This window comes from Leiobunum rupestre, chromosome 3 (genome assembly GCF_980474605.1).
Source record: "Leiobunum rupestre chromosome 3, qqLeiRupe1.1.hap1, whole genome shotgun sequence".
In the NCBI taxonomy this organism is placed as follows: Eukaryota; Metazoa; Arthropoda; class Arachnida; order Opiliones; family Sclerosomatidae; genus Leiobunum; species Leiobunum rupestre.
In genome coordinates, this window is record NC_143386.1 from 2,487,189 (window position 1) to 2,500,732 (window position 13,544).

Sequence of the window (13,544 nt, forward strand, 5' to 3'; positions counted from 1 at the left end):
CTACAAGAGTTACAGACCTAGACCAATCAACATTTTCTGTAGACTTTCGGTTTAAAGTTCGGTTAAAGGCTGAAAATAAGATAGAAGACTTAATCAATATGTTTGGTGAAATATATTTTTCTCTGGAAGTTTGTGTAAATATGACTCAATTTTCATGATGACTATCAATTAGTTTCAACTTCCGCATTAACAACAACCAAGGCTTCAACTTCTTTATAGATATTACTTAGAAATAACGCTAAATACAGGGTTAAATTCAATTCAAAATAAAAGACCATGACAATAAAAAATAACCTTTAAAATATAAATCGCGAAGAAAATGAAGTAACGCGACTTTTAAAATTAGTATAAAATGTTTAATCCCTCTGAAAACGTGAAAATTCATATAGGACAAAACCCAAATACATGTTTACTGAGCTTAGCACTCTACTTTTTCAATCCTCTATTCTCAATGGTGGCCTCTATTTTTACCATCGTCTGCTTCGTAAACTTTATGGATGCATTGGAAGGGCTCAAATTAAGCTAAGTGGGTACACTTCTTGTTTAATTTATATACTTCTAACCATATTAAAGTATCAATTTTAATAAAAGGAATTCAACTTAAGTGTTGTTTTGCTATCTGAAATTCGAAAACAAAGAAGGTAGTACAGGGGTACTTAAGTTGATTTTAATATTTTTTTAGAAATAACTTAAGTATACAGCGAAATAATCATTAGTGGTATCTAATTTTTTTAAGTGCCCAACATACTTCTCATCTCGTATAAAAGGGGGTCATTTTTGTACTATAAAACCATTCCATTCCTGAAATCCGCTACAGGAAAATCTGCAAAGGGATAAAAAACAATATATATAGCTTAAATCAAATAAATAAATAAATAAATATATTCTTTATGGATTATAAGTTCGCGAAAGGTGTGTATTATATTTAATTTCTTACATTTCGTATCATTATTTAATGATTTTTTATTTTTAAAAAAGTATGTCTTACTCTGAAGTCACACTCTGGTTTTGGAGTTACAGCTTCAATTTTTGATGGTGCCCCAGCCGTGTACTTAACAAACGGTGTCAATAGTATCGTTGTCTCAATTGAATCTTGGGATTGTCTTACTGAAAAATGGTCCTATGTCATTGACGCTCTGGGGTCACAAACAGGAATACGAATTACTCTACCAACGCCTACTATTGAGCAGTATTCGGATTGCTGTTACAACCATTACTTTCGCGTAACGTCGACAGGCGGAGAGTTTAATTGGATTCTGCAACCATTTAGTCAAAAGTATTTGCTAGATGAAATGTGTTTAACTGGGAGTTTGACGCTTAGCGTACCCCAGGTAATTGCGTTCGATCAGTGTAAACCCAGAATTGATGAGCAACTTTCCGTACTTCGGCAAAATCAATCATCCATCACCACAATGTATGAAGTTCTCGAACAAAAATTCAGAACTTTCTATAGTGTTTTCAAACCTTTGGAGAGGAGAGAGAATCCCTGTGGCTTTTTAGAACTATACAGTGGATTCCGTCTCTCAAACGACTATTCTAAGCCTTTGGAAAACCTCTTTTTAGAAAAATTCTGTGGGAATTGCCCCTTTGAAATATATTCTCTAATGAATTATTGTTTGAACGATATAAAACATTTACAATTACTGTTGGGAGACATACTGTAATTTTCTAAACAATAAACAAAAATACGAACCATTTTCATGTTTTATTATTATTAGGAATATGGATGAAAAAAAACACACATTAAATATTTATTTCAAATATCTGTAGAACCGAAGCCTCTCGAACCTCTTTCTGTATCTTCTTCAATTTGCTAATACAAACCAAAACAGGAAAATTGAAATAATAATAATAATTTTGGAGGGTGGAACATATCAATTTAACTCACAAGGCATTCCATAGGAACTGGCATCGAAATACATTCGCAGATAAGTTGAGCTATTCGATCGCCTCTGAAAATTTTAAATGCGTTTTTCCCGTGATTAATCAAGACAACCCCTATTGTACCAGTGTAATCTTTATCTATCACACCTGCTAAAACATCAATACCATGTTTTACGGAAAGACCCGAACGAGGGGCTAGAAATAAATAAATAAAAATAAAACATGGTATTCGTTAAATAAATATATATATATATATATAATATTACCAATACGGCCGTAGCAGAAATCAGGTATAACTACACTTAAATCAGTATTTATTAGCTCTCTTGCCATGGGGGCTACAACATAGTTATATGCACTACATAAATCAAGACCTGCAGAGCCAGGTGTTTCTCGAGTAGGCGCGCATGCATATTTCGTTAATCTTACGAATTTCAGAATTTGCTGAGGAATTTCCATTATGGATAAATATTAAAGACAAATATTAAAGACAAATATTAAAAAAATATTCTAACGAGTAAAGAAGTTTCAAACACAAATGACAAGTTTTACGAAAAAATTCCTTTTATAGCGTTTAACTCGATTTAAAATTCTTTAGATACGCTACTTAAGATAATCTATGAAGTATTCTTGTAAACAGATCTTGTTATAGTGAAGATTAGTTGATTAAGCTAAGCAATTTACGAGCGACGTCCTAGCGTACTTGTAATTAAGAAAGTAAGTACTTAGTTTTTACGATTTTGCTTAAAACTATGATTTTAAATCGATAAAGTGAAACACGTAAAGTGTCCCTGACCAAAATTGTTTCGCAAACATCTGTACCGTTTAATAAGATACGAGTATGATAACGATTTCTAGAACCCTTTAAATTTTTAATTACTTATTTTTGGGTTGACTACCAATTTGGAGGACTACTGTTTTGATTTTGATATAACTAAATTTGATTGGTTTTCGAAAAGTTATTGAAGTTTAGTAAATTATATCCTTCGCATACTTAAATTAAGCCTTTCCACAATCAATGTAATTTAAATAAAGTTATTGAAAGATTGAAGCATTTTTTTTGTATACTTAGATGGAATCATATATTACCTACTTTATCAAGTCAAAGTTTAGTAAATTTTACCCAGGATATAAGTTATCATGTTGACTTATAACCCTAACTTAATAATTTAAGCAATTCTTTTCTCTCTCTCTCTTAAAGAAATCTTATTGTAATAAGCTTAAAAATTTAGGAATAAACTTATATTATAGGATGAAGAAAAGTCAATAGACATTTATTTGTAAATTATTCGCAATTTTATTTATTTATTTATTTATAAAACGAACTACAGTTCGGTCTCTGGGAGGCTTAGGGTAATGACAGCATCCCATGAAATCGAACGCTGAGCACTCCTCCTGTCGACGGCTTCTCTTCGACCCTCTTCCTCCACAGTACGTACAGCGGAGATGGGGCGGGAACTCCTTTATAAGATGCCCGGGGATGTGTTTGGTATAGACATTACCATGTCGAAAAATTACTCCCATTTGATAATGCGCGCACTCTCGACCCCAGCAAAAGAAGAGTCCTCCACCTCTTACAGCCAATTCTTCCGTACATTCGCCGCAGTGAAAGCAAATCATAGATTCGGTTGTCGTACCGACGTACTCATTTCCCGAGGCCAAAGTTATGGAAATAGGATCCATTACTATAAAATTAGTAAGAATGAATGATTGAATATAATATATATACAAAGTTTAGAATTTACAATTGACGTATATCTACGTACTTAGTCCCTCGAGCCGATTCCGAACGAATTGGCTGTTTTCTTAATACTATCTCTCAATTTTTCTGTTTACCCTTTTTATACTCGAAAAAAACAATTTACAACTGACATCATAATTATAAACTGGGGGCGGGGGTAGAAGAGAAAACTTTTCGAAAACCAATCAAATTTAGTTATATCAAAATCAAAACAGTAGTCCTCCAAATTGGTAGTCAACCCAAAAATAAGTAATTAAAAATTTAAAGGGCTCTAGAAATCGTTATCATACTCGTATCTTATTAAACGGTACAGATGTTTGCGAAACAATTTTGGTCAGGGACACTTTACGTGTTTCACTTTATCGATTTAAAATCATAGTTTTAAGCAAAATCGTAAAAACTAAGTACTTACTTTCTTAATTACAAGTACGCTAGGATCCGCCTGTCGACGTTACGCGAAAGTAATGGTTGTAACCGCAATCCGAATACTGCTCAATAGTAGGCGTTGGTAGAGTAATTCGTATTCCTGTTTGTGACCCCAGAGCGTCAATGACATAGGACCATTTTTCAGTAAGACAATCCCAAGATTGAATTGAGACAACGATACTATTGACACCGTTTGTTAAGTACACGGCTGGGGCACCATCAGTCTCTTAAAGAAATCTTATTGTAATAAGCTTAAAAATTTAGGAATAAACTTATATTATAGGATGAAGAAAAGTCAATAGACATTTATTTGTAAATTATTCGCAATTTTATTAATATATTTATTTATAAAACGAACTACAGTTCGGTCTCTGGGAGGCTTAGGGTAATGACAGCATCCCATGAAATCGAACGCTGAGCACTCCTCCTGTCGACGGCTTCTCTTCGACCCTCTTCTTCCACAGTACGTACAACGTAGATGGGGAGGGAACTCCTTTATAAGATGCCCGGGGATGTGTTTGGTATAGACATTACCATGTCGAAAAATTACACCCATTTGATAATGCGCGCACTCTCGACCCCAGCAAAAGAAGAGTGATCCACCTCTTACAGCCAATTCTTCCGTACATTCGCCGCAGTGAAAGCAAATCATAGATTCGGTTGTCGTACCGACGTACTCATTTCCCGAGGCCAAAGTTATGGAAATAGGATCCATTACTATAAAATTAGTAAGAATGAATGATTGAATATAATATATATACAAAGTTTAGAATTTACAATTGACGTATATCTACGTACTTAGTCCCTCGAGCCGATTCCGAAACAATTCGAATTGGCTGTTTTCTTAATACTATCTCTCAATTTTTCTGTTTACCCTTTTTATACTCGAAAAAAACAATTTACAACTGACATCATAATTATAAACTGGGGGCGGGGGTAGAAGAGAAAACTTTTCGAAAACCAATCAAATTTAGTTATATCAAAATCAAAACAGTAGTCCTCCAAATTGGTAGTCAACCCAAAAATAAGTAATTAAAAATTTAAACTATATTCAAATTTTCCTAATGAATCATTATTGAACATAGGGCTCTAGAAATCGTCATCATACTCGTATTTTATTAAACGGTACAGATGTTTGTGAAACAATTTTGGTCAGGGACACTTTACGTGTTTCACTTTATCGATTTAAAATCATAGTTTTAAGCAAAATCGTAAAACTAAGTACTTACTTTCTTAATTACAAGTACGCTAGGACGTCGCTCGTAAATTGCTTAGCTTAATCAACTTATCTTCACTATAACAAGATCAGTTTACAAGAATACTTCATAGATTATTATATATATATATGTTTGTTTTTTATCCCTTTGCAGATTTTCCTGTAGCGGATTTCAGGAATGGAATGGTTTTATAGTACAAAAATGACCCCCTTTTATACGAGATGAGAAGTATGTGGGGCACTTAAAAAAATTAGATACCACTAATGATTATTTCGCTGTATACTTAAGTTATTTCTAAAAAAATATTAAAATCAACTTAAGTACCCCTGTACTACCTTCTTTGTTTTCGAATTTCAGATAGCAAAACAACACTTAAGTTGAATTCCTTTTATTAAAATTGATACTTTAATATGGTTAGAAGTATATAAATTAAACAAGAAGTGTACCCACTTAGCTTAATTTGAGCCCTTCCAATGCATCCATAAAGTTTACGAAGCAGACGATGGTAAAAATAGAGGCCACCATTGAGAATAGAGGATTGAAAAAGTAGAGTGCTAAGCTCAGTAAACATGTATTTGGGTTTTGTCCTATATGAATTTTCACGTTTTCAGAGGGATTAAACATTTTATACTAATTTTAAAAGTCGCGTTACTTCATTTTCTTCGCGATTTATATTTTAAAGGTTATTTTTTATTGTCATGGTCTTTTATTTTGAATTGAATTTAACCCTGTATTTAGCGTTATTTCTAAGTAATATCTATAAAGAAGTTGAAGCCTTGGTTGTTGTTAATGCGGAAGTTGAAACTAATTGATAGTCATCATGAAAATTGAGTCATATTTACACAAACTTCCAGAGAAAAATATATTTCACCAAACATATTGATTAAGTCTTCTATCTTATTTTCAGCCTTTAACCGAACTTTAAACCGAAAGTCTACAGAAAATGTTGATTGGTCTAGGTCTGTAACTCTTGTAGAGGTCAACAAAGCATATGCGTATCTAAGCGAAGCGAAGCGAAGCGTATAAATAGTCTTTGCTCTCCCTCTAACCTCTTAAACGCACCGTGTAATGTAGCGAAACGCAGTTTTTTCTAACACTCAAAACCTATAATCAAACTAACTTGCAAACCCTCAATTGGCAATATTTTATAAATTAGATTTATCTGTAAAAGTTTTATTTTAACATTTCTAATATCAAATGGTTGACAATATTTTATTAATTAGCTTTATCGGTTCGCTGTAGTCGCGTTACCATGTTATCTGCGTCCGTGCGAAACGGAAATCAAATGAAATTACCTGGCGAGCGAAAATAATAATTAGTGCACTTCTTGTATTATTTATATACTTTTGCTATGGTACATTTGATTATAAAAATTTATAAATTACCAAACCCCTCCTCCCACCTCTCACCGTTTTTAAGTACCAAATGAAGTTATTATTTCAAGTGATTTCTGATTTGGCATAAATATAGGAGCGAGCATTCTACATTTTTACATTCTTCGTAATTACGAGCAAGTTTAAGGGCTAAATATTAGCTATGGAAAATAACGTGGATATGCGTGTAACTAAAGCAGTTCTTAGGTTTTCTTTTAAGCCTGATATGCCAAACGAAAAACAATTTTCGTTTAGAACGTTAGAAATAATGTTAAGAAAATATAAAAACTGGTATTTACGTGAATTGAACCTGCAAGAGGACGAAGGTTACATCGACGTCCATCTAGCTACCCATGTCGTCATTGATAAGATTTTTCAAAGATTGGGCCCTCACTCAAGGGAATACATTAACGTAAGCTTGAAATTTGTTTTGATCTAATTATTATTATTATTATTATTATTCGATTCAAAACTTTGATTATACAACATAAAAACTTGCGGAGACTAAAGCGTTAGTAAGTTAGTGTATGTATGTATGTATGTACGATAGTGGATATATGAGACAGTGATAAATTGAACTAGTGAATAGAAGGTATGGATTATCGTTTAGCTTATTATTTTGATTTCTTTACTTTATAGATCGAGAGACGTATTGTAGGGGTCTCGGACGAGGACGAGGAAAAAGTTAATGCAATGCTAGATGTTTTTTTACACGGCGATTTACCCTACGCTGAATAAAACGAAGCATCTTCATCTTCGGTGAAACGGGTACCGACTCCCAAAATTGAAATTAAGGCAAAAAAAAATGAAAAAAATTCTGTATAAAAATAAAATAAATAAATTTATTTTGATCCGAATGTGGTTTTTGTTATGGAACCTTTAACTGAATTGAAAACCTTGATATATTTTTTTAAAAAACTGTGTTTTATGTTATACAATTTCAAATGCAGGTATTGTGTACAGTACAGTACAACAGTACAAATGCATAATTTAATGAAGCAATTCTAATTTAAATACTTATATTTAATGAAATAGGAAAAATCTATTTCTAAAACCCTATTTTGTAACTCAAAAGGAACTTAAAGAAACTGAAAGAGTTTCACATGGAATTGGGATTAGTGAGCAGCCATTATCACGTTACAATGTGGTTTTTGTTATGGAACCAATGACAATAAGCTTTAAACTTGGCTTACTTTGATAAAAAATAGTCTTAACTATTTACACTTTACAGGTTTTTTAGGTCTAGCTTTAATTTTTTACGTATTGGAAAATGTATTTCAGCGTATTATTATAAAAAAAACAGTAAGCATCGAATATATTTCCGAATTAATTAATATTTTCATACAATAAACTATAAATTGGCTTATCTTTGATAAAAAAACCGTCTCTTATTCCCAAGATCTGGTTTATTTTTCGAGAATGTGCTAGTGCGATTAGATCTAATGGTAGTAAGACGCCCTAACATTTATGCATAGGGGCTCGTGACGTACCGATTCTCACGTGACTCGTTCATTTTTCCGAGCGCGTGCGCTCGTACCATTGATAAGATAGCTGAACTTTGACTTAGCGAGATCTTTGTTTTATTTGACGATACAATCGGAAAGGTTTGGGTAGAAATTCTGTCTTGTCCCATGTTACATTTTCAGCCTTTTGGAGCGTTCATTGTACATACAAAGTAAGAATTTTTCATAAATATTTATTGTATTAGACAGTATTTGAACTTTAAGGCATATTATACTTAGTATATTAAATTTAGGCTTACCAGGTAGGAATCTGAATTAGAGTTAAAAATGAATTTTAGTATTTTGCTTTTTTTTAGGCCAAGATTAGCGTAGAAAGTAATTTACTATTTTGTTTTTGTTGTAGAGTATACATTTTAGACAATTAAGTTATTGAAAAAGCGTTTAAAATGAGAATGGTATTTTGAAAACGTTTCTACCGTAAAATTGTAACTTTTTTCACTGTAGTTCGCAAAATGGTATTAATAGTATACTAATTTAATGTAAATTTCTATTAATTGTATTGTTTTCTAGGATATGATTCCATCAAAAGCTCCCGAGAGGAATCTACAATGGTTTTTTTTTCAAGTGGGTAAAATTATGTGACGTCAATGAGTATCATTAGTTGCAGATTTGATCACGTGATAATTATTAGTTCGGAAATATCTCGTTCAATAGGATCTCATCTAGGTGACGTCAAAACATTTTCTAGTGAGAGCTCGATTTTGATATCGTCAACGTGGTATTTCCAAAACTCTCCTTTGAGTAGCAAAGGGTTTTTTCCAAATACTCAAGTGGGTTAATATGTGCCGTCAATCATTAGAGGCAGTTTAAACTGTCAGAGAGAGAGACAGCCAATAGAATTTGAGGGTTATTTGAAGTTTAGATCACGTGATGAATTATTCTCAACAAGATAGGAATAAATTAATCTTCCATGCGTCATTTCTCTACGGTGCATTGACGAGTAAAGACCTGCTGACGGATCGCTGTCTTTTCTACAGCTCGACAAAGGATTTCTACCCATAAAGTAAGTAACTATTTTTTTCTTTGTAATAGACTATATTTTTAGACATATTTAAAACAATTTGCATATTGAAAAAAGCGTTTATATTGAGAATTTTAGCGTAGAAATTTAACCATATTGATAAAATTAGGTTTAGTAGACTTATGGGTAAATGTAGGCTTAGAGAATGTATCATTTGAAACTATAGAACGTATTTGGTCTAGATCAGCTATGGATATTGAAGTGTATCGACTTGAAACGTTTCGTCACTGGAAAAATCCGCACGTCACTAAGGAGCAACTAGCGAAGGCTGGATTCTACTATATTCAGCGGGGCGATGAAGTACGATGTTACAAGTGCCATGGCGTATTAGAAGGATGGGAATCAGGAGACGTACCAGAACTTGAACATGCTAGATTCTTTCCAAACTGTCCGGCTAGGGATAATTCACCATCGGAAAAAAAGTACCTTTCGCTAGAATGGGACATTCCCCCGACGCCAAAAGCAACTACGGTCTCTGACAAAAGCTTCTCACCTGTACCAGAAGAAGACGTTTGTGACTGTCCCTCGGATGTCAGACGATACTGTTGCTAAACACTACAAATACGTGAGTTAGAACTTTTAATTAAATTAAGTTGCAGGAGATCGTTTCACCCCATTTAAATGCCTGTAAACTTAACTACTTTAATTTGTTTTAATTGTGTAATGTACAAGATAACCATCTAATGGAATATCTGATAGTACCTACTAACATGTAAAACAAAGTTCTAAAATAAAAAATTAAATGTAAATAACTTGTTTTTATTGCCTAGAGATTAGAAATTAAGGGGTTCGAAAGCGATAAGCAAACGGGTAAAAATCTAATCTCCAGATATCTGCGCGAGGAAAACTAATTTTGGAGAATGGGGATGGGGGAAAGCAGGGATGTACCCAAAAATGGACCAAAATGGACCAAATGTACCCCAAAAACGACCAAAGTCACCATTTTCGGCCCTATGTACCCCATTTCGGACCAAATGTACCCCAAACTGGACCTTTTAGCTTTATTGTAATGTTAAACTCCCATAGAGATTCCCCTAAAAAGAATAATAAACTGGCGGTCCAATTTTGGGTACATTAATTATTTCGGAGAGATAAAACTAATTCTGGCAAACTGCTGCGATTTATAGCGAATGGGGAAAAAGCCAATTTCTAGCGATTGGGATCGATAGTATGAGAGATAACAATTATGGTTGTTTTTATTGCCTAGAGATGGGGGAAAGCAACTGGTGATTAGAAGGGGTGAAAGCAATGGGGGAAAGGAGCTGGTGAACGAGAGATAAAGTATCCAGTGAATGGGGGTTGGGGGGAAAGCAACCCGTGAACGGGAGAATCTGGTGATTAGAAATTCTGGTGATTAGAAATTCTGGTGATTGGAAATTCTGGTGATTGAGATGGGGAAGAGGCGCGGGTGGGGGAGGAACGGGAGAGGCGCGGGTGAACGGCGGGAGCCAAGCTACAGCTTTGTGTCTATCCGGTGATTGAGAATGAAATTCTCAATCACCGGATAGACACCCTTCTCTCTGATTACGTTTGTCTTTTTTCCTCAACTTGACCTTTTTATGTTTTTTTATAATTGCAAATGATTTATACTTTTAAAAGGTCAGTTCTCAGAGTTTTATACATTTTCTTAAAAATATGCTTTTTATTTCTGTTTATTTTAATCTTATTTTTCCAAACAATATTGTCAAATTTGTGACAATCCCACACGATGAATAGTTATTTACGGTTCAGCACCATGCACTTCTAACTAACATAATAGGTTTATTGGTCTTCGTAAGGGCGTACTGACTTAATTCTTCACCGAACATGCACAAACTCATGGCAGAGTTTGTGCATGTTCGGTGAAGAATTAAGTCTGCTGATATGATTCTCTTGAACTCAGAAATCTTTCAGGGCTGTCTCGAAAGTTTTACGTCTTTAAGTTGAACATGTCATCGACTCCCAACTCCTATCATCTCATAACTTCTACTTCATTATGCGATCTTTGTTGTAGAATATACTCTTAATTTCACCTACCCTAAATGTATTAAATAAAAATTTTGTTTAATGAGTCGGAAGTGATATTTGATATTATTTTTGAAGTCACTGTAAAGTGATTTCCTTTTAAGAAATGCGATGGAGTTACGGAGTAGGTTCGCGTAATTCATCATTAACAAAGGTTATTGGTCTTTATTTGACTGACGCTTCGACTTCTGTCAAGACTTACACCGTTCTTCGTACGTCAGGAATGAGTTTCTAAGAGTTTTTCTCGTAGCTTCTTTGCTTTTCTGGATCATTCTTTTCCAGAAACCTCCCCAACAGGGAGCGCTTTCCGTGATGTACTCCCAATGTTTTTTTACAGCACTGTTTTGGAAGCACTTGTTGTGTGGCAGTATGTGGAAATACTTGCTTTATTTCCAAAGCTAGTTTTCACCTCTTTCTCAAGATACATTGATTTGATACGGGGTGGATGGTAACAAACAATGCCAAAACAATATGTTATGATTTAATGCTTTTGCATTTCCTGTATTTGCTGTACTGAAATAGCTATAAATATGATTAAGTTATTAAATTTAGTCTACTAACATTACTCATCATTTTAAGCTAACAACCTTTCATTGTAAATTAAAGACATTGGTGTCATTTTAACGTCACAAAACAAGCAAGATAAATTTAAATATAATATATAAGAAGACTAAAATATATTCATTTTTACAGATATTTTAATTAAAAATCGCAATTATCTAGCAAGATAATATAAGATGTGAAAAATATGAACCTTATTTCAGATAGAAAATCCATAATTACGTGCCATAATTTTACTTCTTTGCAGCCACTGCAGCAGCCCAACAATGATAAATAAAACCTTCCTCTAACAAAGCTATTAGCCACTTTGGCTTCTGTGAAAGTAGTCAATACTTAACCTTGTCTTTTTATTCGTTCTTTGATAAAATTCGTGGCGTAGATTAGTGACATATTTTTGCGTGATTTGACAGAGGGTAACTCGAAAGATAATCGCTATCTACAAAATCATTTTACAGAGATTCTAAAACAGAAGCTAACGGAGATGTATGCGGAATTCTAATTTGCATATCTCTCTATGACCTTATTTTCAATTTCAAATCAATATGGGTTTCAACCATTTACACCGTATTCATTTGAATTTCGCCTTTAACAATTTTATTGTCTAAATTCTTTAAGCGAACTCATTAATTATTTTATTTTGGAACGATGTAGGATTTTGATTTTGATTTTAGTCTAATTCAGCCTAAGCGTTTGTGCGGAATCTCAATTTATAATAATCCGATCGTTTTCTTCGGGTGAAATAATATCTATTACGTATCCTACTTAAAAATGCGAATAAACCTTCGTTATACTTGAAAATGAGTACGGCAAAAGAATCTCGGACAAACTACACACCCATTTTGGGTTTGATAACAGCACCTTAAAGGAAGAAGACGTTTTTTTCGGGATAGACATCGAAGGTAGAAATATCACGAAACTTAACATGATTTCGCTAATAATGATAGCTTACTTGGAGCGACATCTCTTAATATGAATAAAAGATTAAGCGTGATTGTTCGAATAGAACGACCAGGAATTGACCCGTACGGAAATATTATATTCAATTACCGTAGAGGGACCTCATTTATTATTTTTAGTTGTTTTTATAGAATTCCTCGATAGATTTTTTATGTGTTTTTTACAAAGTTTTGGGCCAATTTTCTATATAACATTTTATGGAAAAAACAAGTTTTCCTTGTATAATTTTTATAGAAATTTTATAATATTTTAATAAATTTTTTATAATATTTTAAGGAGAACATCACTAACCTTTAATTGTATTCTTCTTTAGAAAATAACAGCATAAATAGCGCTCTGGCGAATATTGTTGGTGTTCTGCTAGTTTGCAGGAGCAGAGATATTTCAGACTTGTCAACAAAGACATTTCGTCCCATTTCAAGTTGATCACATTTTAACGAAAATAGATGAAAATTATAATCTTTTGAAGTGGTGTTCACAAATTAAGTAACGTAGTTAATTTCCTATTTGAGAAAACAAATACTTTTCGTAACACTTAATCAAACTCATTTCCACTTAAGTATTATGTGTGTTTAAAATAATTCAATTACCAAATCAAGAACATTTTAAAATTTATATTTTATAGTTTTAATATTAAAACTTATTACCTTGCTCATTACATTTTCATTATCAGCTACAGAAATTTCCAATTTTGATAGAGACCATTTTACTGTAATGTTTTTTTTGAATTAAATATTAAAAATAATTGAATTATCTTAATTGTATGCTGTGTATTACAAACTAGACCCCGACGCCGCCGAAGTACGCTCCGCCGAAGCCGACTTTTTTTCAACGCCG

At 33.1% G+C, this 13,544-nt stretch overlaps 1 protein-coding gene across 2 annotated transcripts; it reads left to right on the forward strand.

The window, feature by feature from the left end:
* Positions 1 to 9,096: 9,096 nt before the first annotated feature.
* LOC149949095 (death-associated inhibitor of apoptosis 2-like) lies at positions 9,097 to 9,843 on the forward strand. 2 transcript variants are annotated; one of them, XM_090169172.1, is made up of 2 exons: positions 9,097 to 9,167; positions 9,368 to 9,843. In XM_090169172.1, the coding sequence occupies exon 2, from the start codon at positions 9,375 to 9,377 to the stop codon at positions 9,735 to 9,737; it is 363 nt and encodes a 120-aa protein (XP_090025298.1). In that variant the 5' UTR covers positions 9,097 to 9,167; positions 9,368 to 9,374; the 3' UTR covers positions 9,738 to 9,843. The 2 variants fall into 2 exon arrangements, with proteins under 2 accessions (XP_090025298.1, XP_090025299.1); XM_090169173.1 differs by having other exon boundaries at positions 9,100 to 9,167; positions 9,373 to 9,843.
* Positions 9,844 to 13,544: the final 3,701 nt, after the last annotated feature.